The 13784-nt window shown below is 34.8% G+C and overlaps 1 protein-coding gene across 5 annotated transcripts in view; it reads right to left on the bottom strand.

Moving 5' to 3' along the window:
* The window catches only part of ZNF148 (zinc finger protein 148), a 127208-nt gene that overhangs the window by 21247 nt on the left and 92177 nt on the right, over positions 1 to 13784 (bottom strand). Inside the window, exon 8 of one of the 5 annotated variants that reach the window (XM_045540101.1) lies at positions 6201 to 6715. The exons of the other annotated variants lie outside the window; for them this stretch is intronic. Coding sequence (XP_045396057.1) covers positions 6621 to 6715 — 95 coding nt within the window. The 3' untranslated portion in view covers positions 6201 to 6620. Of the gene's footprint in view, positions 1 to 6200; positions 6716 to 13784 lie in introns of those variants that run through there. 5 annotated transcript variants of the gene reach the window in all.

Below are 13784 nucleotides of genomic sequence, written 5' to 3'. Positions count from 1 at the left end.
ATATATGTACAGAAAAGTATACAAACGATAAATGTAATCTGGGGAATTTTCTCAAAGTGAACACATCTGTATAATTAGCATCCCAATCAAGACAGAGAACATTATGAAAACTGCAGAAGTATCTCCACCCCCTTTCCATCGGGATCACTATCCTGATTTCTCACACATAATCAATTTTGCCTTGTAATGAACTATACAAGAAGGGAGTTATATGGTATATATTCTTTTGTGTCTGGCTTTTTACACAATGTTATACATTTAAAATTTACCCACGTATGGGTCCAGTATTCCATTCTATGAATATACCACAATTTATTCATTCAATTGTTGATGGAAAGCTAGGCTGTTCTCATTTTTTGGTTATTACTAACAATGCTGCTTTAACATTCTTACATATGTCTTTTGGTGAAAACACATATGCAATCATATAGGGCAAATAGCTAGGAGTGAAAATGACAGATCATAGAGTGTGTGTATGTTCAGCTTTGGTAGGCAGTTTACTAAAGTGGATGTGTGGATTTACAGACCTGCCAGCAGTATGGGAGTTCCAACTGTTCCACATCCTTGCAAGTACTTTGTATAGCCTGTATTTTTCATTTTAGCCATTCTTGGGTGTGTGCAAGTGGTATAAAATCACAATTTAAGTAATTTTCCTGATAGCTAATGAAGCTGAGTACCTTTTCATATGTTTACTGACCATTTGGATATACTTTTCGTGTTTGTGTGGCATTTGTTTAAGCATTCTGCCCTCTTTTCTATTAGCTTATATTTTCTTTAATAGATTTGTAAAAATTCTGCACATATTTGTCAGGCTTGGTTCTTCACCTTCTTAACGTTATCTTTAATGAACAAAAGGTCTTAATGTAACCCAATTTATCAATTTTTTCCATTATGGTTAGCACCATGTCCTGTTTAAGATTTTTTCCCCTTATTCCAAAGTTATGAAACAATTCTCTAATATTTTGTAATAGAGCTTTCATTATTTTACACCTTACATTTACATCTACAATGCACCCAGAATTAATTTGTGTATGGTGTAAGACAGAAAGTAAAATTAGTGTTTTCCCATAGACCCAGCAACATTCATTAAAACATCATCCTTTTACTACCACACTACAGTGTCATCTTTACTGTAAATCAAATGAATATATATGTGTAGGTCTGTTTCTGAACCAAATGATCTCTTTGTCTCTCCCTGTGCCAATTATACACTGCCTCAAATGATTTTAACTTTATAATACATCTTGATATTCAGCTTGGCTCCTTGATTTTCCCATGTATTATTAAGTTTTAAAAATCAGTCTCAAAGTTCTCCTCTCCCACCTTCTCCCCTCTCTGACACACACAGAAACACACACATACACCCTCTTCTGGTACTTGGTATTTTAATTGGAATTGCATTTTATCAATAGTTCAGTTAGTAGGATAGACTAACAATAGTCTTCTGATCAATGAACACATGTCCCTCCATTTATTTAAGTTCTCTTTAGTATCTTTCAATAATGTCAGTTTAGAAGTCTTACACGTCCTGTCAGATTTACCCCTAGTTATCTGATACTTTTATAAGTGGTATTACAACTCTCATTTTCTATTTGTTGGTATACATAAAAATACAATTAATTTTTGAATACTGACCTTGATAAATTTACTGTAAATTATCTGTATATTATTTTGGATTTTCTATGTATACAAAATAACTTGTGAATGATAGCTTCCTTCCTTCCCTTTTCTTTTTTTGTTCTGGCCCTATTGCATTGACTAGGACACCTCCAATACAATGTTGAATAGAAGTGGTGATAGCAGGCGTCACTGTCTCATTCCCAATTTCAGGGAGAAACCTTTCAGTATTTCACCATTAAGTATTTCAATAGTTGCTAAAGGTGTTTGATATATACTAAGATAAAGAAAGCTCCCTATTACTCTTTGTTACTGAAGATCTTACTTTTTAAATCATAAAAAGATGTTATATTTCATCAAATGCTTTCTATCTACTAAAATTTCCCTCATTAGTTAGAGGTGAATTAGATTTACTGAGTTGTGAATATTAAACTGATTTTGCATACTTGGAAAGCTGAGGTTGCGTCATGATAAATTATCTTTTTCACATATTCCTGGATCTGATAGCTAATATTTTACATAAAATTCTTGCACCTATGTTGATAAGACAGAAATAGGTCTACAATTTTCTTTTCTTGACATGTACGTCTTGGGGTTTGGTATCAAGTTATGATGGTTTCATAAAACAAACCAAAAAGTGCTTCCTCTTTTTCTATTTTCTGGGAGAGTTTGAGTAAGACTAACATTATTTCTTCCTTAAATGTTTAGAAGAATTCACTTAGGAAACTGCCTGAGCCTGAAGATTTGTGAAAAAATTTTAAATTTAGATTCAATGTCTTTAGTACATACAGGACTATTCAGAAGATTATTTCCTCTTATTTCAGTTTTGACAAATTGTATTATACAAGCAAGTCCCATTACCTCATTTTTCAAGTTTTTAAACAAAGTTATAATATTTTCTTCTCTTTCTAATATCTGTGTAGGATCTGCAGTGATGTATGAATTCATATTCCTGATAATGGTCAATTTATATTTGATAGTGTGTTGAGGCTTGCTATATGGTCAAATATATGACCTCTTTTGACAAATGATCTATATACACTTGAAAAGAATGTGTATTTGGTCACTGTTGAGTGTATGGTCTATATATGTTACTCAGGTCATGGCTGTTTTATTTAGATTTCCATCTCACAGATACTTTTTGTCTTTTGTACTATCAGCTATTGAAAAAGATGTATCATAAGTAACCACTATGAGTGTCTACTTCTTTTCGTTCCGTCAATTTCTGATTAACAGAAGCACGTTTAAAAATATTTTTACATCTTCCTGTGCAGTCAACCTTTCACCATTATGAAATGTTTTCCTTCATTTCTAAGCCTTAAAGTCTCTTTTGTCTGGTATTAGCTTAGCTACACCTACATTTTGTTGTTAGTATTTACAGTTTTTTCCATCATTTTATGTTCCACCTTACCGATCTTTATGTATAAGGTGTGTCTCTTGTAAGAAGCATGCCATAGGCCGGGCGTGGTGGCTCACGCCTGTAATCCTAGCACTCTGGGAGGCCGAGGCGGGTGGATTGTTTGAGCTCAGGAGTTCGAAACCAGCCTGAGCAAGAGCGAGACCCCGTCTCTACTAAAAATAGAAAGAAATTATCTGGCCAACTAAAATATATATATAGAAAAAATTAGCTGGGCATGGTGGTGCATGCCTGTAGTCCCAGCTACTCGGAGGCTGAGGCAGTAGGATCGCTTAAGCCCAGGAGTTTGAGGTTGCTGTGAGCTAGGCTGATGCCACGGCACTCACTCTAGCCAGGGCAACAAAGCGAGACTCTGTTTCAAAAAAAAAAAAAAAAAAAAAGAAGCATGCCATAGTGTTTTGATTTAGGCAAATTCTTTATATTGGAGTATTTAGGCAATTTACATTTAATGTGCTTTCTAATCTATTTTCAATTAAATCTAGTATCTTACTGTTTGTTTCCTATCTGACCCATCTATTCTATGTTGCTTTTATTCTTCTCTACTGATTTATTATCAATCATCTTTTATTTTTCCATTTTTCTGCCCTGTTTAATTGTCTGTTTCAATTTTTTACAATTCTTTTAGTGATTACACAGAAGTGTATTATTACTCTAATATGAATTATTACTTTTACCACTTCTATAATAATACTAGGATCTTAGAACATTAATTCCATTTACTCACCTTACTCCTTTTGCTATTGGTTGTTACACATTTTAATGCTACATATAATTTAAGACCCACAGTTATATTGTTGTTGTTTGGTATGTGAATATTAATTTATATTTAGCCACATATTTAATGTCTTGGCCACTCTTCCTTATTGTATTTCCATGTTTTCATATAGGATCATTTTTCTTCAACCTAAGAAATGCTTTATTTTTTTTGTGTGTGGGACTGTTGGCAACAAATATACTAGTTTTTGTTCATCTAAAGACATTTTACCCTCATTTTTGATGGAGAGTTAGTTCCCCTAGGTACAGAATTCTAGGTTAGCTTTCAGCTTTGCAGCCACTGTTCTTACTGGTTCTTTGAAGGTAATTTATCTATTTTCCTTTGGCTATCTTTACGTTTTCTTAGTCTTTAAGTTTTCAGATGTTTGAAATGATGTCTCCTTTTTTCTTTCCTTTAAAAAAAAAAATTCAACCTGCTTGGGATTAACAGGCCTTCTTGAATGTGGCTTGATATTCTTCAGCAGTTTTGTAAAACTCACAACCATTATCTCTTCTAATGTTATTCATCCATTCTTTTTCCTCTTTATCTGGGATTACAATTATAAATATGCTCAAGCCTTCCTTAATCAGAATTCCATAAAAGAATTAAGCCCTACTGCCCTAAGACATCCATTGTATGTAGTAAATTAACTTCTCTTCTATGCCTCTAGAATAGAACTAGTTACCTATCATCCTTGAGAGAAGTGAGGAATCCCATTTAAGAAAGGTTGTATCCCATGTTTTTGGAAAAATGGCGTCAACAGCCTGCTCAACAGAGGGTTGCCATAAATCTTCAATTTTTAAAAAATGCAGTATCTGCGAAGTGCAATAAAATGAGGTATGCCTATACATTTACGATATGATCCAGCAATTACATTCTAAGGTATTTTCCCAACAAAACACTACTGAGCAATAAAAAGGAATAAATTATTGATGCATCAACAACACAGATGACTTTCAAACACACTATGCTAAGTGGAAGAAGACAGATTCAAAAGGCTACATGCTATATGATTCAATTTACATGATGTTCTGAGAGAGGCGAAACTACAGAGGCAGAAAACATCAGTGTTTGTCACAGGATGGGAGTAGTAGAGAGGCTGAGTTCAAAAAGTATGAGAGAATTTTAGGGAGTGACAGAACTATTCTGTATCATGGCTGTGATGGTAGTTACACAAATGCATATGTTTGTCAAAACTCGAACTAAAAATGATAAAGCTTACTGTATGTAAACTATGTTAAAAGAAATCTGAAGTCACTTTCCTTAAGATGAAAAAATGAAGATTTAAACTATTTTTGTATGCATATCTATACAAAACACTGGGAAAAAATCCTCAGCTGTTTTGCAAAGTAAAATAAATCACTATTAGTCCATCTTCCTCCAAAAGATCACAACTTCCCAACTTACTGGTAAGCAGATGTGGTACTAAAAACTTACTGAATTTCTCTTCTGATTACTTCCATTTTCTCAGTGACATGGGAAGTAGGCAACTGGATGGAAGTGAGAGAGGAGGGAGAAATGCTGGACGTTTACAGAAGAGAATGTATAAAATATTTGTTTGGGAGAAAGGTTGACAGCCTTTTACTGAAATGGGCCAGAAAGTAAATATTTTAAGCTCTGAAAGGCCATACAATTTCTGTTACAACTACTCAACTCTGCTGTGCAGGTAGAAAACAGCCATGGACTATACATAAAGGAACTGCTATGGCTCTGTTCCAATAAAATTTTAATTACAGTAACAGATGGCTGATGGAACTGGCCCACTGGCTGAACTATAAGTACTATGTGTAAGAGAGGCCAAGGCAGGAGTTCCAGGCTGCAGTGAGTTATGATTGTACCACTGCACTCTAGCTTTGGCAACAGAGCGAGACCCTGTCTCAAAAAGAGAGAGAGAGAGAGAGAGAGAGAGAAAGATGGGGGGGCGGGGGGGGGGGACTGGACAAGGGGTATTAATGTAAGCAAGGGAGTTACTATGATAAATGATGACAGAATTTAAACTGGGTAAGGAAAATGAAGATATAGGTAAAATGAGAGACAGTGAAAAGGAGGTAGCATCACTGGACTATAGGTCCTGGTGGAGACAAAGGATTGTTGAAACCTAAGTACTAGATGGCGTGAGCAGGAATGATAGGAAGTAGTCCTTGGAAAATAAATTGAAATCACAGGGAGACTGAACTTTGGTAACCACTGGCCTAAGGTATGACCAATAAGTGAAGTATAATGAATGACAAAATCATCAACAATGCAGAGGTCTAAGAACTGAGAGGGTGGGACGTTCAAAGCATAATCTTTGACAGGGGTTGGCAAACTTCTTCTACAAAGGGCCAGAAAGTAAATCTATTAGGCTTTGTGAATCAATGGGTAAAATAGAGCATATTGTACATATATTCATACAACAAGAGAGAAAACAATTTCCACGAATTTTTTATTGACAAAATTCAAACTATAATAACAACGTGTAACTTTTTGCCATACAGGTCCACTAATGAAAAGACTATAATTCTATTTCATTGGGGAAGTTAATATTTCACTAAATGGGGCTTCAAAGTACTGTTACCTATCATTAAAGTCAATTGTTTGCAACGAGATTGTATGTATTCCATCTTTGAATACTGTCTTGTCACCAAGACAGGTACTGATACCAATCCATGAAAATATAATTTTATTAAGCATTATTCACCACTTGAAAAGCATTTATAGAATTCTATTAAATTCTTGGTATTTGCCTTTTAGCATGTATTACATTGCAGATTAATCACTTCCAATTGAAGATTAGGTAGAGTTGCACAATTAAATGGATTCTGAAATATGGAAATTTCCCTTGTACTTGCATCAAGGTCCCAAAACTGATGAAATTGTAATTTGAGCTTGGAAAATATATCCACTGCATATCTGTATAGGAATGGAGATTTGCTTCCTGTTCCAACCTAAAACATGAGAAGTATATAAAGCAGCAGTTTGTGATTCAACATTAGCTGCTGTCAAAATAACTTTACCGCAGAAGTTTCACATATATGCACTGTTTTTCCTGATAATATTAGGTTGAATTTATTAAGAACATTTTCAAGTCTGCAGCAAAAGCTAATTTCAAAGCCATTCTTCAGCAACTGAGAGGGGTTATACTCATTCAAAAAAACTTTAATCTTAGCTCTGCAGTCAAAATCTCCCAATAAAACTTTATCACTTCTAAGATATGAAACTGCTATATAGTAGGATAAGTCAGGATGTTCAGCTTCTATGCCTGACAGAAATTCACAGAACTGATAAAGGATAAGTCCAGTAGAATGAATAAAGTTCACTGTTGACACTATTGGTTTAATGACAGATAATATATTCAAATGTTTTCACAAATTATTGCTCATGAATAATACCATGAAATGCTACAAGCTTTAAATATTTTACATTTTCTCAAGCTTTGTAAATTCATCCAACTAAACTTCTATTCTGTTCCACACATATTTTCCCCACCACCAGTTGTAATAAAACTTAGCAGATCCACTTCAAGTTATATTGAAATGATGTTTTTTCAAGTTCTTTGAAAGTTTTCTTTAAAAAAAAAAAAAAACTTCACTAATATTTAAGTGGCATACCATGTAATTTCATCCATTTTAAGTATCTAATTCCATTTAAAAAATATTCTTGCCTATAGTTGTTCCATACAGGCTAATGCTTAAGTAACTTCATTTGACTTCTTGAATAAATAACAACAGGGTAATATTGGTGTAGCATAACAAGAAATATGTATTTGATCTTTGGCCCCAGGTCCTGACAAAGAGCTCCTTAAACCTTTGTAATTTCCTGAGTGATAGGGGTGATAGAAGTATCTTTTGTTCTAATATTTGGTCTTTGACCCCAATTCCTGACAGAGAGCTCCTAAAATCCTTGTAATTTCCTGAGTGACAGGAGTGATAGGAGAGTCTTTTGTTCCTAACACAGAGCTGCTGAATTCCTAGGAACTTCCTGGGTGACAGGAGTCTCTTTTGTTCTAATAAGGCAAATCTTGTTGGGAACCTAGACAGCTTCAGGTGGGGGCTGGTCACCAGATAGACAAGGTCTTGATTAGATGCCTAGAAATTTCAGCCCCACTCCCCCCAACCTCCAGGGAAAGGAGAGGGGCTAACGACTAAGTTAATACCACACACACTCATGCCTACATTATTAAACCTCCATAAACGCTTCTAAATGACGAGAGGTTCAGAGAGCTTCTGGACTGGTGAACATCCATGTGTGAGAAGGATGGAACACCTTAATTCCATAAGACAGAAACTCCTGCACTTGGGATCCTTCCAGACTTTGCCCTATGCACCCCTTCATCTAGCTGGTTATCTGTATCCTTTACAATAAAACAGTAAATATAAGTAAAGTGCTTTCCTGAGCTCTGTGAGCTGTTACAGCAAATTATCAAACCCAAGGAGTGGCTTGTGGGAACACCTAATTTATAGCCAGTCAGACAGAAGTATGGAAGGCCTGGACTTGCCATTAGTATCTGTAGTGGGGCCAGTGCTGTGGGACTGATCCCTTACTTTGCAGGATCTGAGGCTAACTCCAGGTAGTTAGTGTGAGAGTTTAATTAAATTGTAGGACATCCAGCTGGTGACCAGAGAGGTGAAGAATTGTTTGCTGGTATGAGGGGAAAAACCCACACATTTGGTGTCAGAAGTGGGTAAAAATAGATTATAGTAATTGATACCATCTGTCAACTCATCAAGAGCCAAGGAAACACACTTGAAATCATCTGCCTTGCTTTTTAACTGACTACTGATGTTGCTCCCATGTAGGATTTTGTTTGAAAACTGGGGTTCCCCAAAAAAGTTTGAAAACCATTGCCCTCTACTAGTTTCACTCCAATTCTTTCTGTTTAAACTGCTATTAAATTTCATCTGAATTTATTCTTCCTTTGAAATGTCTTTCATAGCCATTTTATTCAATTTTTAGTCTTAAAGTCTTGATTAGGCCCTCAACATTTAATAAAATACAGAGTATGATAGTGGTATTCCTAAGAAATCTCATTATAAAAGCAACTGTTTCAATGAGGCAAGGGAAGAAAGACTGAGTTTTAGAATTTACTTTCCAGCTGGGGAAAAAATTTTAATAGCTAATTAATTAGATCTAAAACCCAAACACTGCTGACCAAGTAAATCTAGGCTGTTATAGAAGCAGTAGCTTCAACTCTCAATTCAGCAGAGTAATGATTTAATGTAAACTTTACATTTATGCACAATATTCCAAGAACTGTAATGTAAAATGTAAAAAACAATGCTAACTTAACAGCATTCAGATACAAAATATGGGATGTGAGGGCAATCTGGCCACAACATCTGTCACCCCATTGATTGCCAGGGTTGATTCGGCTGATCTGGCTGGCTAGGCAGGTGTCCCCTTCCTCCCTCAGCACTGCATGTGCGTCCCTCCTGAAGCTGCACACGCAGTAGAAGACGATGACCTTCCCCAACAGAGAAAGACTGTTCTTCATTCAAGGGTATATGAGTAGCTGCACTCCCCTGCTAGAATCTCCAAACAAGCTCTCAAATATAAAATATTACATAAAATCCAAAAAATGCTAATTATCCTGCTAAAATAGTCTGTTACTATTGCCTTTCTTTTTTTTTTTGCTATAATCTTTTTCTTTTCAGTATCAGAAAGAGCCTAGTTAATGTTCATTGGTCACTAAGCAAATTCTACTAAATAAGCTAGCAGAAGTTTAGGTCATTAAAGCATAGCATCATTTTGGCAGCTAGCTTCTACCCTTCCCTCCATGTAACAATAATTTTCTTCTCCTCTGTTTGGCATCTCATCTCCTTAATAATAGCACCTCCTTAATAATGTCTCCTGGCCAGTCCCTAGTATTTATGTCCATGGCTTCTACATAAGGCAAAACTTTGCATTTGTCACTGAATCCTAACATTTTAAAATAATATCCTTCAGTTTCAGGTTCCTATGAGTCCACTGTCTATTTCCCACAATTATGATTTTAAAAAATAAATTGGCCAGATGTGGTGGCTCACACCTGTAATCCCAGCATACTGAGAGGCCGAGGCAGGAGGATCACTTGAGGTCAGGAGTTTGAGACCAGCCTGAGCAAAAGTGAGACTCCGCCTCTACCAAAAATAGAAAAAAATTACCTGGGCATGGTAGCATATGCCTGTAGTCCCAGCTACTTGGGAGGCTAAGGCAGAAGGATCCTATTAACACAGAAGTTTGAGGTTGCAGTGAACTACGAGATGCCATTGCACTCTACCCAGGGCAACAGAGTGAAATGCTATCTCACAATTAAATTAAATTAAAAAATGAAATGAAATATCTGGAAAACAGGAACAGCAAAACAAGATTTTTCTATAGGGATAAATTAGACTTTCTCAAGACTCTAGAGTTATAGCTGATCAGACTCCATGTCCTCCCCTCTATCCAATGACAAAGAACTAAAAGGTAAATGCAGTGGGCAAGAACACCTATGTTTCATTTTTAAGGGTAAGAGAGTTCCTCTATTATACAAGCAAAACAGGCCCATATAGAACACTATGTGGGCTAAAGCAACCAGGCAAGAGAAAGAAATAAAAAGCATCCAAATTGGAAAGGAAGAAGTCAAATTAGCCTTGTTCACAGATGAGATAATCTTATACTTAGAAAAATCTAAACCCAGTTATGACTTAGAACTGATAAAAGGAATTCAGTAAAGTTTCAGGATACAAAATCAACACACAAAAACCAGCAACATTTACATACATCAACAGTGAATGATCTGAAACTATGAAACTACTAGAAGAAAACTAGTAGGAAATGCTGTAGGACATTGATCTGGGTAAAGATTTTTTTGTGTAAAACCTCAAAAACACAGGAAACCAAAGCAAAAACAGACAAATGGGATTACATCAAAGTCAAAAGCTTCTGCATAGCAAAGGAAACAATGGACAAAGTAGAGACAACCCAAAGAATGGGAGAAAATATTTGCAAACTACCTATCTGACAAAGAATTAATAACCAGGATATATAAGGAGCTCAAATAACTCACTAGCAAAAACCAAATTATCAGATTTAAAAACGGGCAAAAGATCTGAATAGACATTTCTCAAAAGAGGACATACAAATGGCCAACAGATATATTTAAAAATGTTCAACATCAGTAATCATCAGAGAGCTGCAAATCAAAACTACAATGAGATGTCATCTCATTCCATTAAAATGGCTTTTATCAAAAATACAGGCAATAATTGATGCTGGGAAGGATATGGAGAAAGGGGAACTCCAGCAACAAATATGTTGTTCTTTTGTGTTTGCAGGCATTTTATTTCTTCACAAATGCATTTGTCTCTTTAAATTTAAAATAATTAATCTACAACCTGGTCAATTTACCCCTAGGTAATTAAAAGTTGCCTCAATATATTTTCTGGAATAATTAAAAATGCACACTGAAAGGACTTTGCTCAGCAGTCCTTTAAGTACCCTTAGAAAAATCAAAATCAAAACAAGTGAAATGTGGGTGAAGAAGACAGTTAAGCCCTGTAAAGACTTTATAAGGGATAAAAATATACGAGGAGGAAAAAAAGTCAATAAACTTCTAATTAATCTATCTATCAGCTATTTTATACAGCTATGGATAGGAGATACAGAGTTTATCACTTAAAAGAACAAAAGACATAAAGTACTACAGGAAATAAAAAAACAGGAAGTACTGGCACTGATGACCAATAATGGAAGCAGCATGGGCGATGAGGGTGACTAGATAAATTACCACCTATTAAATTCCAATGACATTACAATGTCAATCCTATAACCTAGCTTGCTTCCTAACAGCATCACCAAGTTAGACTCTCCCCAAAAGATCTACAGAAGAGTGAAACAAGTTACAAAATATGTAAAAGTTGTTATTATTATTGTGGCTGCTTTCTAAGAAGAAAAGAATGTCATGACACTTGCATAAAATTCAAATGGGGGTTGAATGAAAATGAAATTTAAACATTTAAAAATATATATAAACTCTTTAGAGATAGCATGTAAAGATCTTAAAAGTATCCGCAAAAATAAGAGTAATCTTGATAAGTAAATTTAGATTACCCTAAAGATTCTAAATTCCATTTCTTCATCATGATTGTGTCCAAATTGAATAGTACATTTTGTCAGCCATTCTTTTGTCAAAGGCCCAAATAAAATACATGAATTTTTAAGCCTCAGTGTCATTAAAATTCAAATAAACTTTATCAACAAATAGAAAAATTTTGTTGTCAGCCAATCCAAATGTCTAAAAACTTAACTCATGATTTAAAGACATGAACGTTGGTGATCCACTCAACTGGATTCTGAAATAGCATGCCTAACTGCTGTCAAAAAAAAAGCTTCAAATATTGGAAAATCCTGAAAGTCTTCGGGTGTTTGAGTTCAAAGAAGTAACTGGATATTTTCCCAAAAGAATAGGTGTCAAACAATTTGTAAAACAAAGCATTGGAACTAGATTCAATTGAATTAATCCTTCATCTTATATAGAATGCAAAATAATTTTTCAGGGGCCAAAAGAGAACCCATATTAAAGGAAGACAAGCTAACAAGAGTAGAGAAACTTACCTTGTTTTGGACTAAGGTTATCGAAACAATTAAAATAAGAAAAACCAAAACATCAAAAATAAGAAACTACTATCAAAACTAACTTTAAAAAAATTAGAAGTTCTGTGTGTTAAATTAAATGGGAGGAGTTCAACTTTTTGCTTAAAATTAATGTTTTCTATACTGCTCAAAAATGAAGAGGATCTAAAGTCTAGGAAACATCACTTTTTTGGTTTCACTGTAATTGGTTTCCAAGTTTTGCTACTTCTTAAACTGGCCAAAACTGAAGTAATATTACATTCCTTGCAGCTTAACAATGTTGTTTCATTTGTTTTAAAAATATTTTTAAATACCTAAAGGAAAACTTGATTAATATATTTGCAATTATCTGAATAAATATCTTAAGGTAAAAATATTAAATATTATTTAAAAATTTTCAAATTAGTTATCATTAACAAAAAAGTGACATATTTCCCTAATTTCCATCTTTCCTCACCAAAAAATAGTATTTTTCTAACATGGCAGTTAAATGTCTTAGTATCACATAATGCTTTACAGAACAAATTTGAAACTCCTTATTAGCTTAGCAACAAGGCTAGACAATCCAATTCCAAAATGAAACTTTCTAGACTTAATTCCTATTCCCACTCCACTCATTCTTTCGACTCTATTTAGAATGGTCATTTACATGTTGAGCATCTTTCTTTGTTCACGTCATACTAGCTGAAATCTGTTCTTACCCCTAAACTCATAGACTTCATTTCAGTCAAGCATATGAATTGCTCACAGGCTACAGGTCAAGTCCAAGATTGGCTCCACTCTTACCTGAACAAAATAAAAACCTCTCTGGTTAAAACCAAAAGTTGTTGTCAATTCAAAATTTCCTTGGTACTTTCAATAGCATATTGGTTAAAGGCATGAACTCTGAAAAGCTGTACTGTCATTAACCAGCTGTACACATTGGGGAAAGTTACTTAATCCTTTTGAACCTGAGTTTCCTTATCTATAAAACAAGTAATAATAGTACCCTCCTCACAGAACTGCTGTGAGGATAAAGTGAGATAATTTATGTATCAAGTTTAATACATCGCTTGGCAGGGAACAGGTACTCAATAAATTTACTTGACAGTATCATTAGGCTTATGGTAATGATGAATTCTTAGGAATTTCTAGCTTTCAAACTATATTGAAGTAGTTAAACCACCTTCTGGTTCTTTTAAGCTGGCACATATGATACACTGCTTCCCCTGTTGTCCAGCATCTGCAATTGTCTGGATGCCTGCTTCTCTGCTTGAGTTTTAACTTGCTACCCTCTGTGTGTTTCTGCATTGATTATCTGTATATCTGTTTACCTGTCCTTGCCCCAAAGTCCCAACTTCAGTACACTGCAGGTTTTTCTTCTGTTCCTGGCTTCCTTAGTGCCTTTTGCTCTACCACCTACAGTTTCTGTGACAACACTTG

Source organism: Lemur catta, chromosome 1, assembly GCF_020740605.2.
Source record: "Lemur catta isolate mLemCat1 chromosome 1, mLemCat1.pri, whole genome shotgun sequence".
NCBI classification, from domain to species: domain Eukaryota; kingdom Metazoa; phylum Chordata; class Mammalia; order Primates; family Lemuridae; genus Lemur; species Lemur catta.
This window is presented reverse-complemented; position numbering and strand designations above follow the sequence as displayed.